General features: G+C 41.5%; 1 protein-coding gene across 1 annotated transcript in view; it reads right to left on the bottom strand.

The window, feature by feature from the left end:
* Positions 1-20,394, bottom strand: part of AHR (aryl hydrocarbon receptor) — a 100,838-nt gene that overhangs the window by 68,825 nt on the left and 11,619 nt on the right. The window contains exon 2 of the mRNA XM_075922259.2: positions 15,904-16,091. Coding sequence (XP_075778374.1) covers positions 15,904-16,091 — 188 coding nt within the window. The remainder of the gene's footprint in view (positions 1-15,903; positions 16,092-20,394) is intronic.

A 20,394-nucleotide genomic window follows, 5' to 3' on the forward strand; every position in this document is an offset into this window, starting at 1 on the left:
TTTAGGCTTCCATAAAGGTCTGATTTTCTGTGCTAATCACAAATATAGTACAGTCAACACAACCAACAAGTGCCCACTTTTGAAAAGAAAGTATTTATCATATTTGCGGTTTTAGAAACGTGCACTATGATAGAATCTAAGGGTACGTCTAGACTACATGCCTCTGTCGCCAGAGGCATGTAGATTAGGCTACCAGGCACAGGAAAATGAAGCAGCGATTTAAATAATCGCCGCTTCATTTAAATTTACATGGCTGCCGCGCTGCGCCGACAAACAGCTGATCAGCTGTTTGTTGGCTCAGCGCAGTAGTCTAGACGCGCGGGAGTTGATATCAAAGGCATTTGTCGACCACCCAGGTAAACCTCATCCCAGGAGGCATACCTGGGTGCTCGACAAATACCTTTGATGTCGACCCCCGTGCGCCCAGACTACCGCGCTGAGCCGACAAACAGCTGATCAGCTGTTTGTCGGCTCAGCACGGCAGCCATGTAAATTTAAATGAAGCGGTGATTATTTAAATTGCCGCTTCATTTTCCTATGTCTGGTAGCCTAATCTACATGCCTCTGGCGACAGAGGCATGTAGTCTAGACGTACCCATAGATACACAAACACCAATGTTCTGGACTTACTGGTCAGAGATGCTCTGGAATCAAAAGTGATCAGACAGCAACACATACACAAAAACACAAAGCAGTAACTACTTTACTGCCTGGAGTTTTAGCCCTGGGGCTCTGGGCTTCACCCTAGAGGGTGCGAGGGGAGGTTGGCAATGCAGTCTCAAGGTGGGGCTGGGGAGGGTAGAAGGGGAGGTCAGGGCTCCAGGCATTGTACGGTCGGAACTTCTGACCCTCAGGAGCATCAGGGCTCCTTTTATAATCTCTGCAGTAGGAAACAAATGAACCCAGATTTTAAAAAATAATAATATAGAAATACTGGGAAAGTACTTAATGTATTTTTTCCTGCTATTTCAGCTAGCTGAAATCCTTTCCCTTGGGGTTTGCTGATAAGATGCATGTTATGAATGAACCCATAACTATTTACTACTTAGCTAAAGTAACTAATATTTCTAAAATCCATACATATATATTGATCTAAAAGTGTTTAATAATATCTTTGTTAATTAATTCCAGTTGAATAAAATACTTGTTTAGATTACTCTAAACCTTAAAACTATTCACAAAGCAATCACTTTTTAACCAGCAACAGCTCCATTAAAACATTTACTAAATAGCAACTGTTTTAATATCTCAAGTTTTTGTTTCATAGGGAAATAGGTTGTTTCCCTAGAATTGTAAACATCTACAGAGCTCAACCACACAAGCAAGTCTTACTTCCTTATCAGAGTATAGATACAAATCAAACAGGAAAACTCAGGCAATTCTGTTAACAATTATATTTAACAGGAAAATGCTGAGTCATAACAGAAACACAAAACATGAAGAGGTATTTCAGCCTTAACTGCTTATATCTTTAAAATTATGTAAAACAACAGCATTTACAAACACTATTAAGTGCCCCTCCCACAGTTATCTTTAGAATTACACATAATTATTTTTAAAACAATATTCAAACAAAAGTTCAAGGGGTGAAATCCTGGCCCAAAGTCACTGGAAGTTTTGGCATAGACTTCTACAAAGGTCTTTATGTAAACTGACATTTTAAATTGTAGGTCTCTTTGGAGCAGGGACTATCAATTATGGTTTGTCCAACAAGCACAAGGGGAGGGCTAACCCGATTGTGTTTTTAGGTGCCACTACAACATAAATGTTGAACAATAACAACAGTAATAATAAGATTATTTAAGTACATGGATTTACACATCTAACTCTCTATGTAAATCAAGATGAGACTACCTACACCACCACAGAGTAAGGACGTTAAAAGAGTAAGAGCAGATAATTCAGTGTAGTCAATAACATTTTTTTCGATTACATTAATCATAAGGGAAAGCTTGCTTAGTCCCAGCTCACGCTGGGTCCAGGACCTATCCCCGCTGTGGAGCCATAGTAAATTTAATATTTAAACAGCAGAAATACAGCAGGGGTAGGTCCCAGACCTGGCGCAAGCCAGGATTGAGCCAGGCTTACTCAGTCCTGGCTTGCCCAGCAGCCCTTCCGCAGGGGGTTCCAGCTCCCCTCTGGGACTCCTTTGCAGACATGGGCTGCTGCCAGATCAACCTCTGCCCGCAGCAAGTCTGTGCCTGCTGTGGCCAGAGGCTGCTTCACAGCAACCTCCTTTTACACGCGCGCTGGAGGAGGGCCAGGGTGAGAAGATGCACCATGAAGATGGTTCTGGGGAGAACTGACTTTAAGCTGGCTCCTGCTTCCTCCTACCTTTGCTACCTCTGATACAGAGGCAGCAGGGAGGGGGGAGAAGCGAGTAGTCAACAACTACAGGTATAGTTAAATTTAGTTTAATCAACAAATTCAGTAATCGATGGATTTTCCATTAACTAGTCAATTAATTGATAAGTCGGGGAACCACAGAGGAGTGACCTCCCGGCCCTGGGAGCTAACCCTGCTGTGGCCCTGCCTTTCAAATATATTAAGAGACGGCAGGCTCTTAATACATTTAAAAAGCTGGAGGGAAGTGGGGGGAGACCTGGCTCAAGGCGGGAATCAGCTAATTCCCTGCTTGCACCCAGTCCCAGACACTTCAGATTTTTAAATGTATTAATTGTCTGCCAGCTCTTAATAGATTTAAAAAACAAAGGCGCAGTGTCTGGGACTGGGCACAAGCCAGCAATCAGCTGATTCCCAGCTAACACCCAGTCCCCGCTGCCCCGCAGCCCCCCCTGCGGGGAGGGGAGGTAGTTTGAATTAAAGCTCCTAATTCGAACAACTGTTATTCCTCCTGCAAGGAGGTTTAACGGTAGTTCGAATTAGAAGCTTTAATTTGAACTACCTAGTCCGTGCCGCGTGTAGCTGCGGGCAGGTAGTTTGAACTACAGGCATTTAAAAATGGCTGCGCCCAGAAACATGCAAATGAAGCCCGGGATATTTAAATCCCGGGCTTCATTTGCAAGTTCGAATGCCTACATTAGCCACCCTAGTTCCAAGTAGGGTGGCAGTGTAGACATACCCTTACATCACTACTCCAGAGCCACACTTCAAATAGCTTCCTAATCCTGGGCATGTGAAGCAGTGATCATAAATATAAAAAGATTAGCCCTACAACAGCCCTGGGCTACTGACAGTACCAATGGGCTTTTTCAGTAGCTGGGGCTATCAGAACATAGAAATGCCCGAGTCATATACCCTGTGTTACAGTCTGGAGGAGGGATATAAGAGATTCATGAGAAATTCCCCACTGTGGTTTTCCAGCTCCTTTTCAATAAAAGTAGCACAAAAAGAGTAGGAGCCAATATCTGTCCCTGCATATTCCTTCCTTGTTAGAATTTATTGATGATATATAATTACATCACTAAAATTAAAGAGCTGCCTTAGGCATTACATTAATACAAAGAGAATAAATTATTATAAAACGAGAACAGAAATCCTGAATGCATTAGCTACCATTATTTGCAACTTTTTCATCTCTCCCACAACTGTGATATTTCATTATTTTATTTAATATCTGTACTGTGGTTGTGTCTAGAAGCCACAATCATTAAACAGGACACCAGCTCTACAGATTGAACCTCTTAGGTCCGGGACGCTCTGGTCCTGCAACATCTGGCTCATAGATGTTGCTAGATTAGAAGAGCCCAAGCACAGAGGTTGCCGATGGCTGGGAGTAGAGCCACTGGCAAGGCCAGCAGAAACTGCAAGACACCAGAGCCCGCAGCTGATGGGACGGGGAAACTGGGGGAGGACTGCAGAACCTAGAGCCGTCAAGGCCACTGGAGCCAGCAGGGCTAGCGGACTGGGGAGAGTAGCCCAGTGAGGAGACTGGTGTCCACTCCTCCTCTCATATGTCCTCTGGTCCAGCAGACTACTTTGTCCAGGACTGGTCAGGTCCCGAGGATGCTGGATCAGGGGGTCCAGCCTGAACTAAGTACACCATCCACCCAACAAGAAAATACCTGGCTCAAAGAATATTCAAATATTCAGAATATTTCAAATTGTAACTTATCACTAGAGATCTAATAAGCAAATAATAGAAGGAAATATTCAGAAATCTCGCTTTGTTAGACCTTGTAACTGCCAATACAGCTGTACAGGATGAGGGAGACAGACAAGTGTTCATATATGCCTCAGTTTACCTATTTGATATTATTCTGGCATACTGACTGTGGAGTTCAACCACTAGAGATGGGGGGAGAACAGAAAATGAAATGATCGCTAATACAAAGGGCCCTTAAGGAAATCCCTACCTTGCAAATGCCAGATCTCGAAACAACATAAGCTATTTCCTATCTAAGCAGGAAAGAGAGTGGTGAGCAGGCAGCAGCTGCTCAGAGAGAGACACAGCAACTGCATGAGCAGAGTCTCTCCCTCTGCCCACATATAGGCAAAGCCTGGGTCAGGGTGGCAGAACTAAGATGGGGTATGCAGAATGAGGCTGAGGTAGCTGGGTGGCTATGAGAAAAAAAGATGAGATGTATGCAAGGCCTTGACATGTGAATCCTGCTTGGTTTTAACCATTTTTCTACTTGCCCAAAAGGTACACAGGGAGCTATGTGTCTGTTGGGAATCACTTTATTCGACTGCTGGTCACAAGCACCTAAAGAGAAGTATCTTGAAGATACCAGCTGCCTGACCTGATAACACAGTTGGAAACAGGGATGCTACCATCTCAAGATCCACTCTGAGCGATAGAACTGTGGAGTTCCATGCTGGAAAGAGTCCAGATAAGGATCTATGACTTGGAAAGAACACCAGCAGGAAAGAAAGGTGGAGCGATCAGGCTGAGCGATCTCAAGAGCTTATCACTTTGCATTTTCAATTTTAAGTTATTTTGGCATTTTCTTGAGCTCTGCTTTCTACAGCTTGTTATGTACTGAATTTGAAATGCAGCACTTCTCTGCAGCTCTGAACTGTACTATATATTGAGCATTTCCATGCTCATCCTGGTACAGAAACTAGGAAAATGATAATCCATGCCCCAAAGAGTCAGCTTTCCAAATGGGTCAATTCTCAGAGGAATAGCCATGTTAGTCTGTATCTACAAACACACACACACACACACACACACACACACACACACGCAAGCACGCAACAAACGAACAACAAGGAGTCAATCCTGTGGCATCTTAAAGACTAACAGACTTATTTGGACATAAACTTTCATGCGTTTTTACCCAGGAAAGATTATGCCCAAATAAACGTTAGTCTTTAAGGTGCCACAGGACTCGTTGTTTTTGTAAATGGGACAATGTAATTCAAACATACAATAAACAGACTGGATTTTAAAAGTCACCAGTGAGTGACACTTTTAATACAAGTTTTTCCTTTAAGAGGTGATGAATGGGCTTTAGGAAATAGCATGTTCTATGTAAAAATTTTAACAAGAAGATGGCCATTTGATACACGGCAATAAAAAGTATTTAATAATACAAGTGGCAACTTGAAAGACACTACAAAGACAGAAACAGAAAGAGAACACAAATAGATAAACAGCAAGAATAGAATTTGAGTGCAGTGGTGGTTAGGGACAGAACTGATCAGAATTTGAAGGGATGAACAGAAATAAAACAAACTTTATATAGAAATATAAAAGAAGCCACTGAAGACATGTGAAGAGGGGATCAATATCAATGCCATAGAAAAAAAATTAGTAATAGCATTTTGGTAATATTAGATTAAGACAAGATGAGAGGTGAAGAGCAAGAAAGGGGACTGCACTAGTTTCCCCCCTGCGGAAAATATTAGAATACTGCACACAGTCCTGTAAAAAGGACGTTGAACAATTGTGTCCCAAGACTGCACATGGCGTTTCAAAGTGATAGTGCCGTGTGGAGCCCGGGATCAGCTGGAGACTCCTCGCTGACCCCGGGCTCTGTGTGGTGCTGCCACTTTGAAATGTCATGGGGAACCCGGCATCAGGCTCCCCACAGCATTTCAAAGTGGCAATACTGAACGGAGCCTGGGATCAGCAGGGAAGTCCCCAGCTGACCCTAGACTTCACGTGGCACTTTTCCCTTTGAAGTGTAGCATTAGCCCTAGGACTGTTGCTACACTTCAAACGTGGAGGAACCCTATCGACTAATTGAATAGTCGATGCAAAATGCATCAACTATTCGATTAGTTAATTAGTTGATATTTAACATCCTTACTGGACATCATATTGAAATCAGCTCTTTACACAATGTAACTCCTTTGTCAGGTGCTAAATCTACCAGTTAAGCACCTAGTATACTCATCCAATGCTCTTAATAGTTTCTTGATACTTAGTGCTTCCCATCTATTGTCTCTTACCTTAGATTGTAAACCCTTCATAGCAAGGACTGTTTTTAGATTTGTATCCTACCTCCCACAGTACAAATAATAAACAATGAACAACAAAATTATTTATGTATTGATAAGAGGCTCAATGTAACACGAAACTATACTACTCCAAAAAATGGGAGATAATTATCACATTTCAGAGTGCAATTATCACATTAGAAAGTGCAACTTCAGTGAAAAAAACTTGAATTCATTTCTTGATTTTGCTGCAGGGCTTGCCAAAGTTACTTGAATATGTAAGAAACAAATTTTGAATCGAAACTTTCTTCAGTGACCATCCAATAAGCAACAAAAAGAGTCTGTTGAAAACCACAAAAATGTATAGAAAAATAGAATGATACATAGACATGTAAGCAACATGCTAAATGTTTTGATTTTAAGATCTTTTCACACACACAACAGTTTTAAGGATTAGTTGACCAGTTGATTCCCCCGCCCTCTTGCTGCCTCTATCAGACAGAGGCAGCAAAAGGGGGGGGGGGGGTGAGGGAGAAGAGGGTGTACTTGAAAGCAGTAGCACTGCAAGGAGCTCCATGGGGCACTCCATGCGGAGCGCCTGGGCTCCATGCAGCACTGCCCCACTGGGGGCTCTTGTACATTGCAAAGTCGGCACACCTGCCTGCAACCCAGAGTCAGCAGGACTTCCTGCTGGCTCTGGGCTGCACATGGCGTTCCACATTCCAACTTTGAAATGTACAAGAGCCCCATCAGGGTTCTCGTACATTTCAAAGGAGGACTGTGGAAGTGTCTATCAACTAGTCGAGTAGTCGATGGAATTTCCATCAACTACTCGACTAGTAAATTACTCAATATTTAATATCCTTAATATACATATATTACAAGTCAACAAATAGCACAGTGTTTTTGTATTATGCCAGCAACATAGGTAGCTTGTTCCACGGTATGCAACTGTCGCACCCATATCACAAACGTAATTACAAATAATTCAGTCAACAATTACCTTTGCATATTTTTGGTTACGAAGAGTGGGTTACTTGTATTCTATTCAGATTAGGGATGTTAACTAATGTATGTGTGTAAACACATAACTACTGAATTGTTTTAGTGGTTACATGTTTATATACAGGGGGCGGGAAGGTGGGAGTTAGTGCTTGTGGGGAGTGTGCAGGCTGTTCTGCAGAAACCGATACAAGCACGGAGTCAGTTTGAAAGTCACCTCCCCCCCTCCCATACTACTGCCTCTCTATCAGAGGCAGCAGTGCTGGGTAGGAGGAGGAAGACAGTACTGCAGGAGCCAGTGCTCATGGGCAACTAGCTTTTAAGCAAGTTCCCTGTGCATATTCCATCTGCCCTCCCTCCAAGCTGCCACCTCTGATACAGAGGTGGTGGGATAGGGTGCATGCAGCTGTTAGGATTATCGATCAACCCAGGCTTATTGGTTAACTGTGTAAACGACTATATGCTAACATCCCTAATTCAGATTGTTGGCAGCTCAATACGTGAATATGACTAATTGCTAAATATCACTAAAGATTCATATAGTATCATTTACAAACTTACAGTGCCACTTCTTGAAGGAACCACCAGTGTTCCCTGCACGGTGCATGGCTGCATGGGCACGCACCAAGAATTTCCATCTTGCCCACCTCCTTGGCAGAGCTGCGCAGTCGCGACTGCAGGTGCTTCTGGGGGCAGGGCCATCTGTCAGAGGGCTGCTAAAAATAGCACTACAACCCTGGCTCCAGTCCTGGCACACGGGGCAAATGGGAGACCTGGCCCTCGGGAGTGGGATGCTGGTGGCGTGCACCACTTCCCGCTCTTCGAGGTGCAAGGCATGCCCTGGAGGCCGCAGCCTGTCTGCAGAGGTTTAACTCGGGTTAGAGGAGAGCACTGTGCCTTCCCCTCATCCAGAGTTCTCGGCGCTTGGGCCCCTGCATAGCAACAGTGACTCTCGGTGGCTGGTATGAGCTCCTCAGTACAGACCTCTTCCCCAGGTGTCTCCAGTGCGGGACACTTGGCTCTGTGCCCCAAGAGGGACTAGCTGCTCTGCGCCAAGTCCCTACCTGCGCTCAGGGCCATTCCCTACCTGCGCTCAGGGAGAGGGGAGCTTTACGAGAGGGATTTCCTTTCCTTACATGAGGCTAGGGCGTACTTTGTTATTTATGTCTTGCTGAGGGGCTCGCTTAATGCTGGCTGCCAACCCTAGGATATCTGCAAGAGTAATGTTTGGCCAGGTTGTTGTTAGATCTTGTTCCTGCCTCTGTACACTTCAGTAATGAAATTGCTGGACAGGAAATTCTCCAGAGGATGCTCATTTATAATATGCAGAATAAAACAATATGGTAACAACATTGGCTCCAGCACAAGGGGGTTGAGGGGTGCAGATGTCAGGAAAGCAGAAGGGGGGAGAGCAGGGGGAGAACTAAGGGGAAGGTGGGGTGAGGAGAGAATAGGAAGGGGCTTGTGCTGAGGAGAAAGGAGGGGGGCAGGAGAAGAAAGTGTAAGGCACCAAAGGGCAGAGTGGAGGAGAGACAAATGCCAGGGTCCCAAGAGGAGACAATGAGGGGAAGGGTAGGAGGAGGAGTGGGAGGCAGGAGGGGAAGGAAAGGTGTCAGAAGGGGTGGGAAAAGGGAGGAGACAAGGTAATGCGAGAGAAGGGAGGGGCAATGAGGGCAAGAGGAAGGAAGAGGAGATGGGAGGAGTGGGTGCTGGGAAGAGGGGTTGAAAGGAGGAGTGGGCATGAGGAAGGCAGGGGATGGAGCAAGCCAAGTATGAGGGTACAGAGGGGCATGAGAACCGGGGTAGGAAGTGGTGAGTGGTTGGGCACTAGAGAAGAAGAGGAAAAGGGGGGCAGGTGTTGAGAAGTCAGAAGCAGTGAGGGAAGGAGGAGGTACCAGGAGGGTTCAAGGAATAAGGGAAGATGCAGGTGCCAGATGGATTTGGGGGGGGGGGGTGAAGCAGAAGGGCAGACAAAGAGAAGGGAGTGGAGGGGAGGGACAGGCCCTAGAGGGCAGAGGAGAGTGGCAGGGAAGGCGGGTAGAGGCGAAGTGTTAGGAGAAGGGAAGGGAGGGGCAGCTACAGATGATCAGCATGGCTAGAGGAGAGGGGTGGGCACAAGAGGAGAGGACAAATGCAGGAGTCAGAGAGGATGAGGAGGTGGGCAGGTCCCAGTTAGTCTAAGTGGAGTGAGAAGGGCACGAGTCAGGACAGCAGAGGAGGGTGAAGGGTGGGAGGCAGCAAGCACCTAGGGAGCAAATGAGGTGAGGAGGGTGGGAGATATGGCAGCAGAGGGGAAAAGGGAGAGTTTTATAAGATATTTGTTAATAACTTGGGTGCCACGGTGGCACCCATTCAAACAAGTGCACGACCTCAATGTTGGTGCACTAGGCAAAACTCACGCCACTCATGGATGGAAAATCTTAGAGGGAACACTGATCACCACCACCAAGGAAGACAAAGGAGACTACTATCTTACTATAATAAAGTTAACAGAACACCTTTTATTGTAAATCTGCTGAGTTCAATGCTTTCTTTAACCCAGGACTACTGGAATGACTCCTGCAACATTATGGAACCACTACTGCATCGCCTTAATACCTGAAAAGCAAACAAGTGCATTCAAAGCATCTTGTACTCAATCTATGGCTGAATAGTCTGTAAAAGTTAAATGAAAAGATGTATTAAAATACAATTTATTTCTACTTAAGATGACTAAAAAAGTATAAAAATAGTTCTATCTTTCACAGACTTTGCGGACTTCCGTCTTCAGAAAACAGACATCCACTCTGGATTATTTAAACTTGGAAAAATGCAAGTGTTTTCTTTGAAAAAATATCTATTGTTACAGCAAAAACTTGGGTTTCCTTTCAAGCAAGATCATATGATTACACGTTTATATTTTACTTTCCGCAGGAATTCACACACACCCCCATTTGCATCCTGTTATTCATTTAACATTTCCCTTAATTTCAGCATGCTGTGTTAACAACATGACAATCCCAATACTAACTTTTGCATTTAACAGATTCTTTTCTAAATACGTATTAGTTCAGTTAACTACACACAGTATGGTTCTTTCTATTTTATGGGACAGTTTAGAGGACACCATTGCTTTAAACTGCACTTTACATCAGAAAAAGCCTGTTGCAACTTGTACAGTGAAATATACAAAGTCTTTTAAACAGTGAAAACATTAGGGTTACTCCCTACTCCTAATATGCATCTGTCTGAGTCTTAGACACTTATATTTGTTGGTATTCTTCACTTATTAACACTATAGGTGTAAGTCTTTAAATACTTGGATTCTGAGCTAACAACAACAAAATGCTCAGAATATCTCTTAAAGACATATTCACAGTTCCATCTAAAACTATAACTAAAGACACTTGAAGATGAATGACCACAAAAGATTAACAAAATTAACAACACAGATCCTGCCTCTCTTTTCACATCTAACAGAGTTTAAACTAGGATGTAAGCGACTAGTCAAGTCGACTACTCACTCCCCCCCCCCCCCCACACACACACCTAATTGTCTCTGTATCAGAGGCTACAAGGGGGGAGCAGGAGGCAGTGCTGGGGAGAGCCGGCTTAAAAGCCAGTTCCCCCCAGCACCATTGGGGGTGGGGGGGGGGGAAGAGGCTCAGCGGGGGACTCAGCAGAAGTCAGAACTCAGCAGTCCCGGCATGCGCTGGGTCCCAGACCATTGCAGCTCTGCCTTTTAAATGTAGAAAGAACCTGGTAGCTTTTAATACATTTAAAAAGGCAAAGCCGCAGAAGTAGCCGGCAACAACTCGATTATCTTATTAACCACTACTTCATGTCCTTAGTTTAAATTACAGAATAAAATGTGTGCTATACATTTACAAACAACTGTACTGAAGACTAGAATGTCAGAATATTTTTGTTTTGCACTTAGCTGCTGGAATTACAGACTACCAAGCACAACAGGATGAAAATAGAAAAGATGAGGCTTTTTAAAGCCTGTAATTTCGTGAACTGTTGATTTTTAAAATATATTTACACACACAATATTAAATCTATACAAAATATACAAGACACCGTACACTCCATTTCATGCATTACAAAGCCCTTCGATTATGAAAGTAACACTAATTGCCCATTGTAGGATTCTTAAAAAAAAAAAAAAAAAAAAAAAAGTTTGAGTGCAGATTTACACACTTCAGTAGAAATTAGATCAGACCCTGCTCACATGACACTTCCTCTTTCCCATTCTCCTCAATTAGGATAAGTTAAATTAGCTGGGCCAGAGGAGTTTACATAAACTCTAAACATACATAAAAGGCATTGGAAAACTTTTAATAAAAACATATCAGATGCACCAAACAGCAGCTACATTAGTCTTTTAAATCTTTAAAAACCTTGGCAACATGAACTCTGTTCCTTTATTTGGAAACTGTAAGATCTACAGTAATAAACCTTACTTTAATCTAAGGTAAGCAGAAAGAGTGGCAAGACACCATAAAAGTAAGTTTTTGCAATAGTAAAGTCACCAGCATAAGAAATACTGGTTGAACTTTTCTAGACCACCACCCTCAGGACCTGACCGCTGCCCAACCAGAGAATTTGCTGAACCACGGGAGGTCAATAGTGTCTAGCAGAATTACCAAAACTTCCACTGCTTACTGGACTCTCAGAAGACATTTAGGGGTAAATTAGAGCTAAAGAGCAGCACAGAACACTGAGAGACAGAACAGGTGGCTGTAAAAAAAAACTTCATGGGATCACAGGAAACTTGACCACACCAATGATAAGTGGGCATCCGGCTAACAAAATCATGCCAGACCATGGATGCTGCCGGACCAGGGAGTGCCAGACTAGAGGTTCAACCTGTAATAGGAGTAACCTGAATTTCATGACAGATACCATTTTTCAATGTTATCTTCCTTATAGTCATATCTCCTTAAAATCATTCTTAATATATTCAATCTATACCAAAAAATGATTCCTCTTTTTCCAAAAATATATCTCCCATTGTCAAAATTTTAAGACATCTAAAAGAATTGTAAAATAGCACAAATTGGGGTACATCTACACAGCAGTGTTATTTTGGAATAACTGACCCTCATTTTATGAGGCGTAAGGGAAGTTGAAGAGTGCTCTCTTGGACTTCCTGCTGTGTAGACAGTGCCAAAAGTCGAAATAAGCTGTTTCGACTTAAGCTACACCACTGATGTACCTCAAGTTACATAGCCTATTTTGGCTTTAGCCCTGCTGTGTAGACATGCCCTCAGTTAATTCTAGTTCTGAATATGAAGAAAATTCAAAGTTACTACTGCAACTTGCAGTACATGCACATATTTCTTGTAGATTGAAAATATTCACCACAAATGAATGAAAACTGTGCTAAAGAAATTAAAAAATTAAAATGCAAAAAATTAAATACTAAGCATAAACCTACAACTACTGTTCAATCTCTACATATAATATTATGAACTGGATATATTGTTGTGTGAAATGGCTTTCATTCCATAAAATAGGGCTTTCAGTTCAATGCTAATATAACCCTGCTACAAATCTGGATCTACTTACAGATATGTTACATCAAAAATTCATATAGGCTTTTTTGGTGCCAAGACAACAATTTCCAATTAATCACTTTAAATGCATCAGGCTCTTTTGGTGTCAAGAAAACTGTTTCTAATCAATCACTTTAAACGGATGGAAATGAACTCTACATCCAAATGAGTCAGAGACACTGTCATATGAGACACAGAAGTAGCGGACTGAATACTGTGAGGTTTTTGCCATACTCCCATACAGTATTATTTTGGATCAAGACTCTAAGGCTATGTCTATACTGCGCATTGTTGCGCAAGAAGATATGCAAATAAGGTGCGCGATGAAGAACAAGAAGTTCTTCCGGAAAATAAGCAGCAGAACAGCTCCTGTGCAAGAGGGTTTTTTCGCGCAAGAAGGAGCAGTGTAAACAGCTCCTTCTTGCGCAAAAGCCCCTTCTGCAAAAATGGAGGCTCACTAGGTATGCAAATGAGGCGCAGTGATATTCATCGCGTGCCTCATTTGCATATCTTCTTGTGAAACAATGCGCAGTGTAGACGTAGGCTAAGGGTATGTCTAAACTACATCCCTTTTTCAATAAAGGGATGGAAATTAAGCATTTCAAAAGTGCAAATGAAGCAGGGATTTGAATTTCCCGTGCTTCATTTGCATAATCGCATCATAGCGTATTTTCGAAAAAGCTTCATTTGCAATTTCGAATTGCCTAATTTACATCCCTCTTTCAAAAGAGGGATGTAATCGAGACACAACCATAGTGTGTGCAGGATTCATACCTCAGTACTCATTTTTGGACTTTGAAAGACCAGGTTCTCGAGCAGGCTGAAAACAGCAATTTCCATCCCATAGGAAATTCTGAAATCTGGTTTTGTCCTAAGTCAGGACAAAAATAAAAATCTTTGAATTTTGAGTTAAACAAAATATTCAGAAACATTTTATTTCAATGAGGCTGAAGTGGTTGTTCTAACATTTATATTATAAATTATAAAAAGAGTCAAAAAACCTTTTTAACCTTTACAAAGTGAAGCATTTTAAAAAATCAGCTGTGAAAGTTTCAATGAAAACTGGTATTTTCCTATGAAACATCTTGAGCTCATCAAAACACAAGCCGGCTGCTCCCAAGCACTCTTTCATACCCAAGGATGGCTCTGAAGCATAATGCTCAATAGGGCTCAATAACATAGTATCACACTCCCCTTCCCGGGTCCAACTGATTTTGACCTAACACACCAGCCTTCTAGGGCAGTGTTTCCCAATTGCTGCTCCACAGAACCCTGGGAAGCTAAGCAAAAGTAAGGGCTCCATGAGAACGCAGCACTCCGCTACCCCCTCTTAAAGTGACAGAGTCTATTTTTCGGCTTGTTTTTTTTTTTTTTTTTTGCTCGACAAAAATTCTGGTGGGCTTTTTTTTTTGGCTTGACAAATTTTACCCTGGCAACCCTAGGGGTTTCTTGAAATTCTTTTAAGCTGAAAAGGGTTCCATGGCCAAATAAAATTGGGAAATACTGCTCTAGGGGACTGACGCGCGGCATAACTCCAGTTCATTATCTATCTCCATGAATCAGGAATCACCAGTCCCTCACAGAGCTGAATTCAATTCAGTCTGTCTGGAGTTCAACGTATCTCCTTCTGACTCAAGAATTTGGCCTTCAAGGATCCAATTCAATTTCCTTCACTTTCTGAGTCTATTTCATTCCCTGCAGCACACACATGCAGCTGCTTCCTCAAGCCACCTATAGCTTTCTAAGCTTATGTTGTGCTCATCTTGCCTGCCTGAAGAGCTGAGCTGAACTTATTACAAGTGTGCTGAGGCACCATTTCCGGTTAAAGGATCCATTCACTCTGCGACATGAAAAACTGTTCCACCAACAATTTTGTCAAACTGTAGTCCTGAACAGATGTCATATGCTATACTATCCTGATATACTACAAAAGTACTGCATCAACTGTTTTCTCACAGAGCACCAGGGAGGGGTGAGGCTGCGTGGCTTCTGCCTCCTGGAACACCAGGGAAGGGTGAAGGAGAAGGCCACGCAGCAGAAGCATGATGCAGAGTGAGAGGACAGAGAGAGAGAGAGAGAGAGAGACAGGGAGATTATACATGCAATTAGAGCTTCAACACTGTCACAGCAAGTAATATAAAAATCAATCAGATTTTATGTGGGTATGGTTCTTTTACATTGCTTAGATGATGCAAGAGATATACAACTGGACAGATAAGAATTTCCATAGTGGGGGAAGCTCTCAGCTAATATTAAGCCAACCATTTCATTTTAGCCAAGGGGGCAGGCCAGGGAATGAAGGAACAGCACAAAGCTTTGTTCCATTAATTCTCAACTGGCATGGGGAAGCATATATTGTTGGCCCAACACAGAATAGCTCCAAGAATGCTATAACTGAAACCAAATCTAGCGTCAAAGCTGACCAACCTATAGAACCCTTAACTGGCTCCTTATCTCTCACACACGCACACATGTGCTTTCTTTTGCGAATGCAGAACTTTAACACAGGAATCAATCTATCTCCATTAGTTTAAGAAATTAGCTTCCACAAACAAGTTAGATGATAAAACAAATTAGGTGATGGGGCTGTAGGTGTTCAATCATTTTATTCATATTGCAGTTCTCCTTGATGCAGCAAAGGTAACATCCAACTGATGGAAAAGCCTTCTAAAAAGTATTAAGTTCAACAATTTTATCAAGGCACTTCTTGGAAAAAAATCTCATCTACTCAAAACCTTTGCAAGTTTGAGGATAAGGTCTGGAAGACTCATTAAAGGCAATATTGGTTCCACATGCAAGTTGATTAGTTAAATGAAATATAAATAGTTACATTTGGTTTTCAAGAATCTGGACAACTGATTCTGTACATTTCTGTACATCACCACACAACCTGAAATGTCATTAAAATACAGATACATACACAATTTTAAATACCAAAACAGCTGAAAGTAACATTCAACACCAAACAGTATTTTAAAAGCAATCAATGAAAAATTAAAACTCAATTTCTTACCATCAAAGAAACTTTTGGCTCTCAGGTAACTCACGCTAAGCCTAAGCACAGAGAGTTTATCCAGTTTGGTGATAACATCTTGTGGGAAAGGCAAGAGGCTAGCCAAGCGATCTAACTCTGCATTCAATCGATCTCTGTGTCTCTTGGATGGATTGGATTTGACTCCTTCAGATGGGGATGGCTTTGTTCTGTAGCAAAGACAAAACACAGTATAAATGAATATTTTTTCCTCAAAATGATCATACTGACTTCATTTTTAAAAAAACAGAAAAGTAATAAAGCTTTGCCGTTTTAGCTGATGCCCAACAACACAAATATTTTACATTTTAACATTTGAAAAGGCTTCCCCAAAATGACTTGCATTCTTTAGCAAAAATTAGCTTAGAAGCTAGAAAAAACAAACTTCAGGAGCCCTGTCGGTGCATCAGAGCACTTAGTGAAAAGTGTTTGAAAACTGAGAGATTACATAGTAGTAATCTGTTCTATTGCTTAGAAAAAAGTAACTCAAATGTCACTAGGAATGTGCCAGATACTTTATATATTAATATTTAAGTATATTTATTAATATTGGGTAAAACTGTACTTCTTTCTCCAATTGTTCACCTTTAGTGCAACATTTCTCAATCTCTGATAAATGTCTGTACAGTGTTTAGTTTTCTGCTTAACCATGAAAAAGTTATGACAACTTTTTACACATCAGCAATATGTTTAAGACACAAACATCAAGATGGTGCCCGTCCCAGATATATTCCAATTTGGAAGAGTGACTGGTCAAGATATGTTGAAGAGTTCCTGAAGGAGTCACTATTAGGGATTTGGGATGTGAAGGACAAGTCGACAGGACAGTCAGAAGAGGCAGCAAGAGGAGAGGTCGAAAGGGGGTACTTCAAAGCAGCACCGCCGCTTAAAGCCTGCGGCCAGACCCTGGGCTCCACGTGGCGCTGCCGCTTTGCAACACAATGTGCAGCCTGGGACCAGCGCATGGAGCCTGGGATCAGCTGGGGACTTCCCCACTGACCTCGGACTTCGTGTGGTGCTGTCGCTTTGAAGCGCTATGGAGAGCCCAGTGTTGGACTCCTTGTAGCATTTCAAAGAGGCCTCATGGAGCCCTGGATCATCTGCAGAGTCCTCAGATGACCCTTAGCTCTACGCGGTGCTTTCGCCTATGGCTGTTGCTACTCTTCAAAGGCAGAGACGCCCTATCAACTGATCAAATAGTTGGCACAAAATGCATCGACTATTCGATTAGTCAATTAGTCGATATTTAACACCCTTATTAGGGATGCCCACATTTAAATCCTTAAACAGTTAACCAGTAAGCCTAAGGTCACTGGTTAACCTTCACAGTTACATATAAGGTTTCCCCCTGCCCACATCCCCGGGTTACACATTTACAAAAATCCATACATTCTTAGTCACTATAACATCCCTAGTCACTATAATTGCTTTTCATGAAATTTTGTGTATGGAACTACATAAATCAATGAATTACGTCCACTTACAGTATATAATATACTGAGCTCTACAATACTCTTCAACTCTTAACTATTACCACAACATTTGCAGTAAATATGGCATGACAAATTGGTGAAATAAATTGTCCAAAATAAAGCAATAGAGTTCTTGTATGAATTATATTATGGGGTTTATGTATACCCGCACAATAAATTCTCAGTGCTCACTGCAAAATTTCCTACACACAAGGTTGTGAATAGGAAAGAAAAATCAATCTTACCTGAAATTATATCTGATCATTAAAAACAAATAAATTCCAAGTCTTTCAACAGATTGGCTTTGTACTATTCTTTCACCTGACACGTATGCATTAAAAAAAAGATTTTTTTTTTAGAGGGCTTAATCATTGCTTTATTTTTGCATAGCAAGTTTGTAAAGTTATCAGTTTGCTCCTACTTAGATTACCTTTACGTGAATGTTGGATTCATATGATATGCTGTCTGCAAGCTCTGACCATGCCTACATGCTTCATTTAGTCTAAGTAGTCTTGGGATTATTTGACTGAATGCAATACTTTGAAATAAATAAATAAAATCCACTGGCCAGAATTTTTTAAAAACTTCCCCTAATGAAATTTAGATACCACTGATGAAAACAGATTTGTACTGTAAAACAAGATGACAGTTAAATGCATGACAGAGAACTAATGTCAAATAATGAAATACATCGTATGTTTGTAGACTTCTCTTTCTTCTGGTTCCAATTATTGAATATACTTTGGAAGAAAGGCTGATAGAGGGAAGATCAAAAAATTGTCAATATTTATTACTTTAAATCTGACCCTTCCAAATCTACTTTTAAGGATCATCTATTGTTATACCAATATCACGTTTCTACTTGATTAGGGAAAACTTAAAATGAGTCACCTTAACTGTCCACTCTTACTATAAAAATGATGTTGGGCTGCTGTTACGTACAGAAAGGTCGTGTACACCAACCCTTTTCTTACTCAGACTCTGTAATCTGATGGGGCTCTAGAACCAAACACTGACAACATATACATGAAAGTCCCAGGAATAACAACCAACACCATGTTTATAACTTCACTACCATTAAAGTCAAGTTTATTGCAAAAATAAAGCGTCAGCTTCCCGACTTCTCTTATGGAGGTTAGTGGTACAGAAATGGACAAGAGGGAAGAGACAGAAAAATAAAAAATAAAAAAAATAAAATAAATAGAGGCTATACTCAAAGTTTTTAAAAAAAACCCTCTATGAATAGGTGTGTCCTCAATTATAATAGAAAGTTAAATAAATATCTGGTTGAGGACAGCATTAGTACTACAGATTGAACCTCTCTAATCTAGAACTCTCTGGTCCGAAAACATCAGTCATCCAGAATTATTTTAGTTAGTTGAATGTCCACTTCTCATGGGTATGGCCAAGTTTCCCACAGTCCCATAAAGTTTGTTTACAGCCACCAATCTTAACTCTCAGTGTTCTCTGCTGTTATTTAGCTCTAAATGTCTTCTAAGTACCCAGTAAACAGTGGAAGTGCTGGTAACACTGCTAGACAATATTGACCTCTTGTGGTCCAAAAAATTCTCTGATTCAGAATTGATCAGGTCCCAAGGGTTCCAGACGAGAGAGGTTCAATCTGTAATACCTCAATTATGACCTGTGGCTTTCTAAGGGCCATGCTGAACCCAACATCTGAGGCCACGTGATGTCAGGCTACCTGCAATTGGCATAATTTTTTTTTTTTTAAAACAGACTACACAACAAAAAGCTTGGATTTTAATATTGGCCAAACAGACTAGACAAGTAACTCAGCATTTCCTTAACAACCCCTATTAACAACAATGAGCCTTACTGAGTCTGAGTGTTAACCTGCACTACAGCCAGTTAATACAGAGGCAGATTTTAAAAAGCATTCTTAAAATTCAATCACTCCAGTTACAGCAAGACTGAAGTGCCCCCACTCATACACTTGTACACTTTTAACTCAGCCAAGTCTGCTATTTCTGTGAAACAGTCTGTAGCCTCCAATTCCTATTAATAAAGTCACTAACCACAATAAAAAAGCAATGTCACAACTAGCTTCCAATGCCATCCTCCCCTTTTTTATTTGGGTATATAACATCTCCAAGCAATCTGACAATCTGAATAGACAGACATGTTAGGGCATATGCTGTACAAGTGATTTTGTTTATGTTCAGATTTGTTCAAGACCTGAAACAGTATATGTGGAGGGGAAGGGGATACAAAAAAAGAGATTGTGTGTGTCATTATTTTAAGTTTTTAGTTATTTTCCTTTTTTCCCTTTAAAGTGGGCCACTGCGTATTGATTTTAGAAACACTGTACACTGGATTTAGTAATATTGAGCTGTAGGACAAATGACCCGTAACAAGAAAAAAATCAAAAATACCATTTGTAATTTTACTTTGATTTTTTTTTCCTAACACAAACTTTATTTTCTTTAATTTTATCCTGTTCTATCTAGTTAGAAACCAGGGCACAAAGTGACCCTTCTAGGAAGACAGAAAAAATAGAGAAGCCACTAGACAATGAGTAAGGCTCTACCAAATTCACAGATATAAAAACCACATCACGAACAATGAAATCTAGTTTCCCCCTTGAATTCTGGTTTTGTCTACTTTTACCCTCTACTATACTCCTTTATACTATAGGGTAAAGTACATACAACTACACAATGTTTCTCAAACTGGGGGATGCAATCCAAAAGGGAGTCTTAGGACTACTGTAATGGGTTGCAGTATTGCTACCCTAACTTCTGACTCCCTTCAGAGCTGTGTGGCAGGAGAGTGGCAGCTGCTGGCCAGGTACGCAGAGCTGAATGCAACGCCACCGCCAGCAGTAGCACAAAACTTACGGGTGGCAAAGTATGGTATTGCCACCCTTACTTCTGCATTGCTGAGAGTGGACACACTGCCCTCAGAGATGGGTGACCAAAGACTAAGGGCTGATGGCCAGGAATCCAGCTGTGAAGGCTGTACTGCTCCCTGTGCTGGTGCT

Source organism: Pelodiscus sinensis, chromosome 2 (assembly GCF_052426305.1).
Source record: "Pelodiscus sinensis isolate ZL-2025 chromosome 2, ASM5242630v1, whole genome shotgun sequence".
Lineage (NCBI taxonomy): Eukaryota > Metazoa > Chordata > Testudines > Trionychidae > Pelodiscus > Pelodiscus sinensis.